We start from the raw sequence: 14,915 nt of genomic DNA, 5'->3' as shown, positions 1-14,915 counted from the left end.
TGGTGAAGGACAGGGAAGCCTGGTGTGCTGCAGTCCATGGGATCACAAAAAGTCAGACATGACTGAGTAACTAAACTGAACTGACTGAACTGACCCCTACTATAGTTTGGCCCCAGGCCAAGCTACAGAGAGGGAACACAGCTACACCCATCAGCAGAAAATTGGATTAAAGATTTAATGAGCCTGGCCTGCCCTGCCCACCAGAGGAAGACCCAGTTTTCTCCACAGCCAGTCCATCCCACCAGGAAGCTTCCACAAGCCTCTTATCCTTATCTTTCAGAGGCAGACAGAATGAAAGCCAGTTATAGGAAATGAACCAAACATCACATGGATCACAGTCTTGTCAAACTCACTGAAACTATGAGTCATGCCGTGTAGGGTCACCCAAGACGAATGGGTCATGGCAGAGAGTTCTGACAAAACGTGGTCCACTGGAGAAGGGAATGGCCAACCACTTCGTTATTCTTGACTTGAGAACCCCATGAACAGTATGAAAAGGCAAAAAGATACGACACTGAAAGCTGAACTCCTCAGGTCAGTAGGTGTTCAATATATTACAGGAGAAAAGTGAAGAAATAGGTCCAGAAGGGATGAAGAGGCTGAGCCAAAGCATAAACAGTGCTCAGCTGTGGATGTGTCTGGTGGTGAAGTAAAGTCCAATGTTCTAAAGAACAGTATCGCATAGGAACCTGGAATGTTAGGTCCATGAACCAAGGTAAATTGGAAGTGGTCAAACAAAGATGGCAAGAGTGAACATTGACATTTTAGGAATCAGTGAACTAAAATGGACCTGAATGGGTGAATTTAATTCAGATGACCATTATAGTTGCTACTGTGGCCAAGAATCCCTTAGAAGAAATGGAGTAGCCCTCATACTCAACAAGAGATTCCAAAATGCAGTACTTGGGTACAATCTCAAAAATGACAGAATGATCTCTGTTCGTTTTCAAGACAACCATTCAGTATCACTGTAATCCATGTCTATACCCCAACCACTAATGCCAAAGAAGCTGAAGTTGAATGGTTCTTTGAAGATGTACAAGACTTTATAGAACTAACATCAAAGAAAAATGTCCTTTTCATCACAGGGGACTGGAATGCAAAAATAGGAAGTCAAGAGATACCTGGAGTAACAGGCAAGTTTGGCCTTGGAGTACAAAATGAAGCAGGGCAAAGGCTAACAGAGTTTTGCCAAGAGAACACACTGGTCATAGCAAACACCCTCTTCCAACAACACAAGAGAAGACTCTACACATGGACATCACTAGGTGGTCAATACCAAAATCAGATTGATTATATTCTTTGGAGCTCTATACAGTCAGCAAAAACAAGATTGGGAGCTGGCTATGGCTCAGATTACGAACTCCTTATTGCGAAATTCAGACATAAATTGAAGAAAGTAGAAAACATCACTAGGTCAATCAGAATGGCCATCACCAAAAGTCAAAAATCATAAAAGCTGATGAGCATGTGGAGGAAAAGGAATCCTCGTACATTGTTGGTAGGAATGTAAATTGGTGCAGACATTATGGAAAACAATATGATTTCCTTAAACTAAAAATAGAGCTCCCATACGATCCAGTGATCCTACGTTTGTGCAAAAACCCAGAAAACTCTTATTCAAATAGATGCATGCAGGCGCTGTTCATGATAGCCAAGATATGAAAGCAACCTTAATGTCCATTGACAGATGAATGAATAAAGATGTGGCATATATACACAATGGAGTACTATTCAGCCATAAAGAAGAATAAGTTAATGCCATTTGCAACAACATGAATTGACCTAGAAATTATCATACTAAATGAAGTGAGTCAGAAAGAGAAAGACAAATACCATATGATATCACTTACACGTGGCATCTAAAGCATGATGCAAATCTTACTTACAAAACATAAATAGACCCATAGACTTAGAAAAAGAACTTATAGTTATCAGGGAAAGGATGGAGAAAGGCATAGATTAGGAGTTTGGAATTGACACGTAGACACTGCTATATTTAAAATAGATAACCAACAAAGACTTATTGTATAGCAGAAAGTTATGGTTTTATATGAAGGATAAGATGAACAGTTTTCTTCCTAGACATGGAAGACATGATAAGAACTTGACTTTTTAAGGAAAGGAAATTGTAGGCATAAAAACAACTTCCAGATTTAGGGATAGGAAATGTTGAAAAAGTTACTGAGGTGCTTTTTAGCTAATTCTAATAATCTTTTAGAAGTCATCTGTTCTGTATGGATAAATAGGAAAAAGAACTAAAAGATACATTGAGACAATTAAGAGTGTTGGATATTGTGATCATCTGTGTACCAAAAGCATTGTTTCTTAACCATTTTTATAAATTGAAGTATAGTTAGCATGCAATGTTTTGTTAATTTCAAGTGTATAGTGGTGATTCCTATATATATGTATAGACACCTCTCTCTCTCTCTATATATATATATATATATACACACCTATGTATATATGTATTTAGATTCTTTTCCATTGTAGGTTATTACAGATGCTGAGTATAGTTTCCTGTGATATATACTGATAGTAGGTTCCTTATTATTTATTTTATGCAATGTGTGCACACTACCAAAAACATTCTTAAATGTGGAATTGTGCATAAAATGTTCCTAGATAGTATCTACAGACAATGGTCTGACTCTATCCCCATTCCCTATGAAATCAATAATAAATCAAACCATTGGCACATTTTTCCACTGTGTGTGTATAAATTAATAGCTACTTTTTAAAGTAAATAGAGTAGTAGTTTAGGAAGAAGTGGCCATGAGAGTTTTATATCCACTCAAGATAGGACAAAGAAAATTACTTACATTCCTATGTTAAATTTCTAGAGATTGATTAAGCTGGAGGTTTGTTCCTAGGAGATTGCAGTATATGGAGAAAGTGCTTTAATAGGTGTCATGGCGTGCATACATGCTTAGTTGCTCAATCATGTCTGACTCCTTGTGACCCCATGGCCTGTAGCTTATCAGGATCCTATGTCCGTGGGGTTTTTCAGGCAAGAATACCAGAGTGGGTTGCCACTTCCTCCTCTAGAGGAACTTCACAACCCAGGGGTCAAACCTGTGTCTCCTCCATTGCAAGTGGATTCTTTACCCACTGAGCCATCAGGGAAGCCTGATCGATGTCATGGAGAGAGTAATAAACCCAAAGTACCCTGCTTAGGGTGTAAATGTAGTCACTTAGGCATGAATCACTTCCAGGGTCTGGCTTGTCTGAGTTATTCATACAGGAAAAACAGAAGTCTTTATGTTCGAGACAGAATTCTATTGGGGAGGGTGTTGTGGATGAATGGAGCAGGGAGGAAGGGAGAAGGGACCAGGGAGAGGAATATTGAAATGTGTGAGCTCATGGGAGATAATAAAGAGAAACAAAACTAGTCAGAAAATCTTGAAGAATATAGCTGTGTCAGAAGTCATTTCCCTGCAGCATCTTTCATATGGTCAAAGAGAAGGAAGATTTAAGAAGTTATCAGTAAATCAAACCAATAGTGGGAACACATACACATTCCAAATACTTGTGTGCAACCCATGTGATTAATTTCTACAAACTTACTTTCCATAAATAATTACCTCAACTCTTTTTGTCATATTATTTGGATAAATGTAGCATAGAAAATATTTAATTTGTGTATTTATTCATAATTATATGATTCTATAAAAAACCCATGTTAGTAAATAAGGTCAGTCTGCAAAGGTGAAGAATTCCTGTATGACACATTTTATCTGTTAAAAATGATGCCTTTTCTTTATTGCTTAGAATTGCAACACAGTAGTTTGTGTTGGTGGTTTTATTTTTGGAGTATTTATTAGTCAATCAGTCAATTAGTATTTACTGAGCTTCTGCCCAGCACGTAGGGCATGCTCATCAAATTTGCAAATGACACAAATCTTGGAGGATGTTAAATACATTGGATGAGAGACATAGCATCCAAAAAGATTTTGACAGCCTGGAGCAATGGGCTGAATCTAACAAGATGAAATATATTGTGGATAAATATAAATTCCTGTCCTTGGATTCACAAAACTAACTGCATATGTACAGGATGGGGTAGATATGCTTTAACAGTCAGCTCAACTTAATTTATCAGTTTTAGCTATATGATGTCATTGCCAGAAATGTAGCATGCAAGTTTGGATTACATTAAGGTGATAATCTTATTTCAATTTGGTGAGAGGCCACATGTAGAGATTGTAGTATTTCTGGAGCCATATTTTAAAAGAGAGACCCAAAGCCATGTCATATTTAGAACACCACAGAAGCCAAACACATTTATCTTGAAGAAGACTTGGGAGAAAAATATGTGTGAACTCTTGTGTGGAAAAGGGATTGGATTTGTTTCATGTGGTCTCAGTAATTAGAGCTGGGACCTAAGAATTGAATTTATAAAGAGACATCTTCCAGTTCAGTCATTTATAATAGTAAAAGCTGTTCAAAGATGAAAGGTTTCCCAAAGTCTGCAGAATCAGAATAGTGGAGCAGGTGAATCTGAGTCCTCATTTGGGGGATAATACTAATAACATGAAAGAGGGGGATCTGAGAACCTGGTAAGATACTATAAGTAAAGCACTCAAAACACTGCCAGGAAAATGGCAAATGATTATATTACTCATTCGGATTGTTACCCTTCTTATTATGGGAAGCATTGATATAAAACCTGAATCATCACTGTGTTGAGTTAAAGCAAAGTAACTCAATGGGTGGGTCTGATAAACTTGATGGTGGTTATTTCTAAATGCTAACTGGGTGTAGCTAATTAAAATTGGTTAAAACAGCCTCTAGAACCAGTCCCTTCTCTATGTGACTTAGAAAAATGTAACCTTTTTGTATTTAATTCTCTGTGATTCCATTTCATTACTTGGAGATAATTCCAAATCTGTCTCAGGTTGTTGTAAAGATAAAACAAAACTTTAGAACAATGCTCAATATGCTAGCTTCCCAATAAATGTGAACACTTTGATAATGCTGAAGGAGTCAATAAAGGATCTCTATAGGATTTAGGACTTGAGATATATATGTTTTGGAAATACTAAGAATTTAAGTAAATGAAAAGCAGTAGCAAGTTTATTACCATATGGAAATAGCTTAAATATAACATGGAAATAGAATTAAGCATTGTGTGATTAACAGACAGTGAGGAAATCTCACCATTTAGGTGAAGTTGACTCTTGGTGACCAGTTGGAAACAAAAGCAGATGGAACGAGAGAGGGAAAACCTCAGAAGACCTTTAGTTTAGAATGGTAAGCAGAGTGGCATTCCACATGCTTTCAGGTAGAGGATGAAACATACATGTGATATTTTAAAATAACCTTATGAAGTTTTCAGAATAAACTGTCTTCCTTATGCTTAAAAATTATAGATGGAATAGTTGAATCTTTTATGCAAATCCTTCTTTAACCTAGAAATAGAAATTCTATTTCAGGACAATTTCTATTTCAGAAAGTCCAAACACTTTTTCCTTCATAAAGTTTTCCCTTCAGATTCTTATCTGTAGGGAAAAGTAGTTTTCTTTTTTTGTTTGAAATCTTTAGCATTCAAGATGATGTTCTTTATATTTGTATCACCCATCCTCATCTTCTGAGAGTGAATCTGAATTTGAGATCTGTTGCCAAACCATTTGTATTAAATCTATGAGAGAGATGTTATTCAAAATGTTTAAAATGGTTTTGTTTTAAGATGAGGTCCATCAAATTAATGAAACTTATATTCTTGGGAGGCTCATAAGTCAGTTCTAGGAAGACAGGTCCCACAAAGAAGGTCCAAAAATAGGTTCTACACCATACATTTATGGATTAAGACACAACTTTTTGAAGCAACTCCCTGAAAAAGACAATAAGCTTCAGTACTTTGAAAAACAACTGTCATCTTTTATAGTGATTCACATGCTTTTAGTATACTAAAAACACTCTATGCTTTCATACATTCAAACTCCTAGAGGAAATGATTGTGAGATTATTTATTTTTTTAGTGTAATTTACAGGGCCACTGTAGATTCTGGGTTTGTGCTGTGCTGAAGTAAATTAAAATTAGGAGGATATAGGCAGCAGGAAAACTGCAAAATTATTTCTCTAATGAGGGAGTCAGCGTAGGAGCTCTGCCTATTTTTTTCCCAGGCTGAATCAGCATTATTTTGTTTTTGTGTTGCTGTTGGTGGTGGTGGTGGTAGCAGTAGCAACCAGCCTAAGCAGAAAAGCAACAGAAATCTGGCATTTCAGTGAAACAAGAGATTGTTGATAATTCCGGGGCGGGGGGCGCTGGTTGTATTTTTTTCCCTTGGTTGCCTCTCAACAGTTGTATGATTTTCTAGAATTTTGAATCATGCTCCTCTCTAATCAGGCATGAGACTGGTGAGGAATTCTGCATTTTTTTTGAGTCTAATATACTCTGGAACTCAAAGCAATGAGTACAGCCTATCACAGAGACACAAATTTGACCCCCCTCCAAAAAAAATCAATAAAGTAAAATTTGAAGGCCTGAGAGAATGAAGGCTTGAGAATGACACGCCCCCTTGTATCTTCTTTCTGAAATGTTTTTGGGCATCTTGTGAGGGCGTAAAGCTTTTCTACAGCTGCTACTGGTTTTGCCAATTCATTCCTTCAAGCCACACCAATAAACATGTCCAAACTCCTCTAATCCTCAGAGAGGTGGAGAAAGATAGAGAGGAAGTTCACTTGAGCAGAAGGCTTTCTTTTTACAGATCAGAAATTCCATCCTATGTATTCCTATTCCCTTAAATAGCTGGCAAGGGGATCATCAGGATGAGCTATGGCAGAGAGCCTGGTGGTCACAGTTTCAGTGTGATGGGGCCCCAGGCCTGAATTGCAAAGTAGTTTAGAGAATCTTGGAATATAAAGCATGATACAGAACACCAAAGAGGATTTAATCTTATTTATAGAAAGGTAGTTGGTGGTGGTGGGTGGGGGAGAGGCAACAACAGGCAAGAGTGACTTGGGATCATCATTAATCATTTTTTAAGTACCAACAAAGTGAAGACATTCTTCTGGGATTCACTGCAAGTGACACCGAATCCTTCTGCTAAGTAAATATGTGATGAGTTGATAAAAAAAGAAAAAAGAAAAGAAGGTCCTGAACTCTTGACTATAGATATAATACAGTGAACACAGAAAATCAAAAGCATGCTTTCTATCTGACTCAAAATAAAGGTGCACTTAAACTTGTAAAAGACAACATTTTTATTTGAATGATATGACAGAACTGTCACAGGAGTGTTACCTGCTATAAAGAAAGCCAAAGAATTATTACCTTTATTAGACCAGTGACACTGAGCTTTAGCCATACATTTCTAACTTCTGTCCCTCTACAGAGACAATTTTCTTTTCTTAAATAAACTGTCATGCTAGTGTTAATATATTGTTGGCTCTCTCATGCTCTGAGAATACCGCTGATATAAAACATGTATATGTTAGATTGGTAATAGTATCTTTAGTGGAGCTGACTAGAACAAATGTGTTTCCCTCATGGCTGCGCTAATGTGATAAAGGAAAATTGGCTGTTCATCAGCTTTTGGCTGGGTAAAGACAGTAGAGATGGAACCACATTCTTTTTTATGCATTAATACCTTCGAGAACTTTCCATGAGTTATATTTCATGTGCCTGCATGTTGCTCAGAGATGTTGTAAAACATGAGATAATGCTACAAATAACAAAGTAGAAAAGCCTGTATCTTTTATAATGATAACAGTCAAACACCACATGACAGTAACAGGCTGTAAAAAATGGCATGTAAAAAAAAAAACAGCAGAAGTGTGTATATCCAGGTCCGTGAGGCGCTAGTGTGTGATTTTTGGTCTTTATGTTAAAGCTTTGTTTTATAATTAAGTCAAATGGAACACAGGGTCGATGCATTTAGGAAAAAATATGGTTTTAACTGAGAGCAGGTTGGATAGAGAGGAAAAAAGCCAAACTGAATAAGTTTTTGAAGAACTGATATATTGATATTGCCAAGAAATTTTCATAATTGCCAAGTGTGTGTGTGTGTAATTTTTTTTTTTAAGACGGGAACTTTGAAAAGGGTTCCTAAGGCAATTACTCACATGATTTAAAAATGTTGGAGGGTGGTTGTTTATTTTCATTAATTTTTGCAAGGCTGTTTGAATATAATTTCATTTTGAATGCTACATTTGATACTTTTATTTAAGATGTTAGCATCTAACCTTCAACTATAAGATATTACATTTCTCTCAATGAGTCAATCTGAGTAACTTTTTATGATATCATCCAGGGGTAGTAAAATTATAGCTCATGGTACAAACCTGGCTGGCCATCTAGTTTTATAAAAGTTTTGCTGGAACACATTTGTGCCCATTCACATATGTATTGTTTGTGGCTGCTTTCCTATTAGAGCAGAGTTGAACAGTTGTGACCTGTACCATTTAGACCACAAAATCAAATCACTTGGCATAGAAATAAAAAATATTTATCTGTTTACAGAAGAAGGCTGTTGACCTCTGGTGTAGAAGGTTATTAGGGTACCTTATTAATTAGCCTAGACTATGATCAGCAGATTTTTTTTATTCTGTATGGAGAAGTGCAGGTGAGAATTACCAACTGGATACCAACACCTAAGAAAATAAATGTTTATAAGGAATCTTTGTGTTAGCAACCTAAATTGAATTATATTCACATGTAATACATTTCTAGTGAATCTGGTTTTGAATATTTTTGCCTTTTGCATTCATTTATGTTTATTTCCAAATATGACTGTAACAAATTTAGCTAGTAGCTAAAGAAGCAGTGTCTCCAGAACAACTTTATGAAGGCATGGAAGACAGAACTGTGAAATATATGGGACAAACAGTTATGCATACCTGTGAATACCCTGGTATATATGATCCAGCACAGAATTATTATCTATAGGTTTATGTCTAGATATACAAACACAAGATATATCATTGGACCATTAAAATAAATTCCCAGTCTTTCCAACTGAAGGAAGTGGAGAAGTGGGAAATTAACCTGAGAAAGCCTGCTAAAGGCAGTTATTATAAAAGGTTATGCAATTAAAATAATGTGATAATTTCTTACAGGTACATCAGACAAAAATCAGTTTCTTCATCAATGGTTTGGAAAAGGATAATGCAGCTTTTGATGCAAGAACTCTAAGTGGTTCAATTACAGATTTTGCCTCTGGTACTATGCAAATAGGACAGAGCTTAAATGGTAAGTTTAGATTTCAGAAAATTATTTGTTTTATTTAATTACATCATTCCTTGAAAAAATGTGTCAAAAATATTTTAAAATACCCAGGTGTATTTGTTTCCTAGGGCTACTGTAATACATTAGCACCAATTGGGTGACAGTTTAATAAAGCAGATTTCATCCCCCCATGGTTCTGGAGGGTAGAAGTCTGAAACCAAGGGCTCAGTGTTGGCTTCTTCTGGAAGTTCTAAGGTGGAGTTCATGCCATGCCTCTCTTGTGACTTCTAGCAGTACTTAGTGCTCCTTGGCTTGTAGCTATCAATACATAACTTCAGTCTTTGCCTCCATCTTCACCTGGCCTTCTCCCCGTCTCCTCTCTTTTAAAGACACTTGTGATCAGATTTAGGTCCCAGCCTAATCCAGTATTTTCTCGTCTCGACATCCTTAATTATATCTGCAAAGACTCTTTTTCCAAATAAAGTCACAATTGCAGGTAGTCTTATTTGTTGAACCCACTATTATTTAACCCACTATTATTTAACCCATTATTTAACTCACTATATCAGAGAATCTTTAAAATGTCTTTATCATTATTTTTCCAAAGTAAGAACAATATGTAACACACTATATTTTTAAAATTTATTTTATTGAAGTAAAGTTGAGTTACAGTGTTGTATTAATTTCTGTTCTACAGCAGAGTAGCTCGGTTACATATATTTATATATTCATTCTTTTTCATATTTTTTCCATTATGGTTATCATAGGATATTGAATATATTTCCCTTTGCTCTACAGTAGAATCTTGTCCTTTATCCATTCTGTATACACCACTTTGCAGCTGCTAACCCTGGATTCCCAATCTACCTCTCTCCTGCTCCCCTCCCCCTTGGCAACTAGCCGTCTGTTCTCTGTGTTTCTGATTTTGTTTCTGTTTCATATATAGGTTCATTTGTGTTATATTTTAGATTCCACGTATAAGTGATATTTTATGGCATTTGTCTTTCTCTGACTTACTTCACATAATCTAGTTGCATCGATGTGGCTGCAAGTGACATTATTTCATCCTTTGTACGGTGGAGTAGTATTCCCTTGTATACATGTACCACATCTCCTTTAACCATTCATCTGCTGATGGACATTTAATTTGTTTCCATGTGTTGGCTGTTGTGCATAATGCTGCTGTGAACATAGGGGTGTATATATCTTTCTGAATTGTATTTTGTCTGGATATATGACCAGGAGGGTGATTGCTCAGTCATATGGTAATTCTGGTTTTGATTTTCTGCTGCTGCTGCTAAGTCGCTTAGGTCATGTTCAACTCTGTGCGACCCCATAGATGGCAGCCCACCAGGCTCCCCCGTCCCTGGGATTCTCCAGGCAAGAACACTGGAGTGGGTTGCCATTTCCTTTTCCAATGCATGAAAGTGAAAAGGGAATGTGTTTCCACAGTGGCTGCACCAATTTCCACTCACAACAACAGTGTTGGAGGGTGCCCTTTTCTCTACACCCTCTTCAGCATTTGCTATTTATAGATTTTTTTAAATTGGTGGCCATTCTGGCTGGCATGAGGTGGTAACTCATTGTAGTTTTGATTTTCATTTCCCTAAAAATTAGAGATTTGAGCACCTTTTCATGTGCCTATTGGCCATCTGTATTTCTTCTTAAGCTATATTTTCTTCCTCCTTTTTATGGTTTGGATTTTATTGTATAACTGTTGTTGAAGTAGAACTTAGAATGTTAGATAGAAACTGGAAAATAATAGTCAACATGGAATAAACTAGATTGATAGTGTTCATACCTTTCCACCCTGAAAATAGGCCATATAGTTTTAAGAAGATAGTGTCATATCCTGAAAAGAACAGAAGCTGAATTCAGAATTCTCTTGTAGTAACTAGCACATTGGTCTACAAAATTGCCTATACTTAAAAGTGGGAATATTAATTGCTTTATATTATTAAACAGCATATGATCATTATAAGAAAAACTAAAGAACATTGAACTCTACAAATTAGGAAACCTTTTCCTTTTTTTGGCCTTTATAGATAGAGATAGTTAATTTTGTTATAACCTTCCACCATTTTTGTACATATAGCTAGAGATATGGTTATAAATATATTAATTTTCCAAAAATGAAATTATCATACATATGCTTTCTCTGAGCCATATAAAAATAAATACTTCCCCTCCAAATGTTATGAGAAACATGTTAATATGCCTTCTCATTTAAAATGACTGCATTGTGCACAGTTGTATAGCTGTAACTGAAACTTTTTAAACACAATCCTATTAATGAACATTTAGATTAATTCTGCTATTTCAAAATTATTAGCAGTTATCTGATCGGAACACTAAATATATATATATATTTGTTTCTATATCTATTATGCATACATATATATATGCATTTAGCAATTGTCTGTGAAGTTCCTTAAGACCTTTTACTTTGGTGTCAGTTTTCAAGTCCCACATCTCTGCTTACTAGCCATGTGACCTGAAATAACTTTTTATGTCTCTAAACTATAGTTATCTTGAATTTAAAATCATGATGGTGATGATACTACAATTTCATGGTAAGGATCAAATGAGGCTATGTCATAGAAAACACTACTGTTTTTCCAGCATCTGGTACTGAGTAGTTGTTCCATATTTGTTGAATGAATGAATGAATAACTGTGCCTTGTGTATACTAAAATATATTAGTATGCAGTGCTGTTGTTAATTATAATTATTTTGCTAACCTAAATCGATAGAAGTTAGATAGGTTGAAATGGTCATTTTATATTTTAATACATATGGGAATGATGACCCTAAAGCATAACAACAGATTACCTCATTACCTCATAAGGTTGTGAAAATTTACAACCTTATTTAAAAATATAAGTATTTGTCTTAAACACTAACTAACCTGACAAATAATCCTTTTTTTTTTTCACTTTTGCCATTCCTCTCACTGAAAAATATTTTTGGATCCTGCCTTAGAATTATTTTGCGATTAGTGAGATTAAGTAACTTTCCACATATGCCTCATATGCCTGGATAATTTGCATGTCATTTGTGAATTCCTTATTGATATTGTATATTCATATTTATACTCTGGAAAATATTATTTGTAAAGGCTCATTAATGTTAATAATATTATGTTACACATCTTTTTTCTAGCTTTTAGATAGTCATAACTTTGCATTAAAGAAATTAAAAAATATTCTCTTATATTTTAGTAAAGGCAAAAACATTCATGCAACATAATACATAAATATTAAGGGATACAGCTTTATGAATTTTTAATCGATATATATACTTGCATAATTCTCATCCAGAAAAAGTTATCAAACATTTCCTGAATTTCAAGCACTCCTGGTGAATACCAACTCTAAAGGGAGACAAAGAATAGTGTCAGAAGAGACCTCTATCAGCATAAATTAGTGTTGGCTGTTCTTGAATGTTCAAGCACTTTAAATCATGCAAGTGAGTACTCTTGTGTATGATTTCTTTTCTAAGCACTATACCAAAGATATATCTCTATAGTGTGCTGCTATTTCTTTAAGCTTTAGGAAATTTTTCAAAGTGGGTATTTTAACCAGTGATGTTTGAGAAGGTTGGTGTTCCTTGTCCTTACCAACACTTAGTATTCTCATACATTATTGCTGTTTGCCATTCTGGTGACTTTATGGTGCATTTCCTGATGATTGATGGTGTTGAGAACATTTTCATGTGCTTCTTGGCCATGGCTATGCTCTTCTGTGAACTACCTGTATAAGTTTCTGCTAATTCTTAGTTGGATGGCCTGTCTTTTTTTATAGCTTATAGGAATTCAGTATTTTGAATTTGAGTTCTTTGAGAGATAAATGGACTTAAAATATAGCCTTCTGAGTTACCGCTTATACTATCCCTTTCCTTTGATCAACAGAAATTCTTAATTTCAGTGAAGTCCAATTTATGTATTTTAAACTTAAAACTTTTAATGTAATGTTTAGAATATCTTTGCAAACCCTGAGAGTATAAAGTGTAGGAGAACACCCAAAATATCTAAAGATGTTCTCCTGTACTTTATTTTAAAAGTGATATTATTTTGCCTCTCAAATTTAGGTTGATATTCTATCTGGGATTGATTTTTGGGTATGGTATGAAGTAGGAGTCAAGATTCTATTTTTTCCCCACCTGAAATTTTAATTGACCCGGAAACATTTTCATCGCTTCTCCACTATGTTGCAGTGGCAGCTTTGTCACAAATTACATCCCTTTACATGAAGACAGTGAGTTCCTGAGCTCACTATTTTGTTTCAGTGATCTGTTTGCCTATATGTATAGTTAAAACATTTAATTTTCATTTTTGTAAGATATAAGAGTCTTACTGTTTAGAAGGATTTGATTTCTCCACATTTTTTTTTATTTATCAAGATTGTCTTGGCTATTATATGAATTTTAGAAGCAGTTTTTCAACTTTCACAAAAACTTTGTGGGAATTTAAATCCTTAACTCAATTTTGCAAGAACAGCCTGTAGAGAATATCAAGTAGAATGTAGAGAATATCAAGTCCTCCAATCCATGAGCAGCATATATTCCTTAATTTCTCCCAGCAATGATTTTAGTTTTCTGTATAGTGCTCTCATTCATAGTTGTAGGACTTAGTCCTGTGTGTTTTTTTGTCCTTTTTTTTTAAAGATTCAGTTTCACTTAATATTGTTTTGGAACTTTATTATATAATTTTTTTCTATTATTTAAAATTATCATCAATTTTTATGTTGACCTTAAGTTCAATGAGCTTGCTAAATTTAAATTCTGATAGTTATACAGTCCTATCATTTATACATAGCAGGCACTCAAATATTTTCAAATGTTTGCAGTAAATGCCTAACTGGTCATGGAGTTGTCATATAGGTATCTATAAGTGTTGTTATTATTAACTTTGAAATAATGCAAAATGTTAATTTTTCCCCATGACCTGATTTATATAGTTATTTAATTTAAGGAAAAATGTGTGTGTGTGTATGTATAGATATTTAAATATTCAAAATGCACCCTAAAACACTGGTTAAATTTCCAAGCTCTGGTGCCAAACAAATTTAAGGTTGAATTCAATCCATTTGTTTACCTTTGATCTAAAGATATATCTGTTTAAGGTTTGTAATCTGTTAAATTATATTTTAATAAATATTTTATAGGGATATTATAAGAATTATATGTTAGTGTATATATAGAATATATTGCTTGTCATAGAGTAAATTTTAATAAGTGGTAGCTATTATTAGCCTCTTTGAATATCTATTTTCTTATTGTGAAGTAGACATAGCAATTACTTTCCATAGAATTGTTGAGAGATCCAAAGGAAAATGTCTATAAATGACTCTATTATTTTAAGTTTTATATTCTCTTAGATCAAGCTAAACTTCTGTGAAGAAGTAACATTTTAAGGAACCTATATATTTAGAAACTTGGTTTGAGTAATTAGTATTATTGAGAAATTTTATAAAGTACTCTGCATGCAGAAATTCTTAATAACACATTAAATCTTGTGAGCCTTATTTCAATATTTAATTCCCATTAGCACTTCTAAAAGTGTTTTATTGCACCAAATGTTGCTCAAAGTATTCGATAGTGCCATAAATTTGTCCACTCTGCACTGTGGGGTTGAAATGACTTGCTTCTATTCTATTTCAATATACTAAATGTTGAATTAATGATTCCAAAGGACAGTGTGGGCTGAATATGATATTTGTTTTTAAACTGCAAAAAAAGAAAT

General features: G+C 34.6%; 1 protein-coding gene across 1 annotated transcript in view; it reads left to right on the top strand.

Annotated features, from left to right (window-relative positions):
- Positions 1 to 14,915, top strand: part of USH2A (usherin) — a 905,205-nt gene that overhangs the window by 50,960 nt on the left and 839,330 nt on the right. Inside the window, exon 3 of the mRNA XM_065936753.1 lies at positions 9,064 to 9,196. Coding sequence (XP_065792825.1) covers positions 9,064 to 9,196 — 133 coding nt within the window. The remainder of the gene's footprint in view (positions 1 to 9,063; positions 9,197 to 14,915) is intronic.

Source organism: Muntiacus reevesi, chromosome 5 (assembly GCF_963930625.1).
Source record: "Muntiacus reevesi chromosome 5, mMunRee1.1, whole genome shotgun sequence".
Lineage (NCBI taxonomy): Eukaryota > Metazoa > Chordata > Mammalia > Artiodactyla > Cervidae > Muntiacus > Muntiacus reevesi.
Note: the sequence above shows the minus strand (reverse complement) of the source record. Positions and strands in the feature narration are given on the sequence as shown.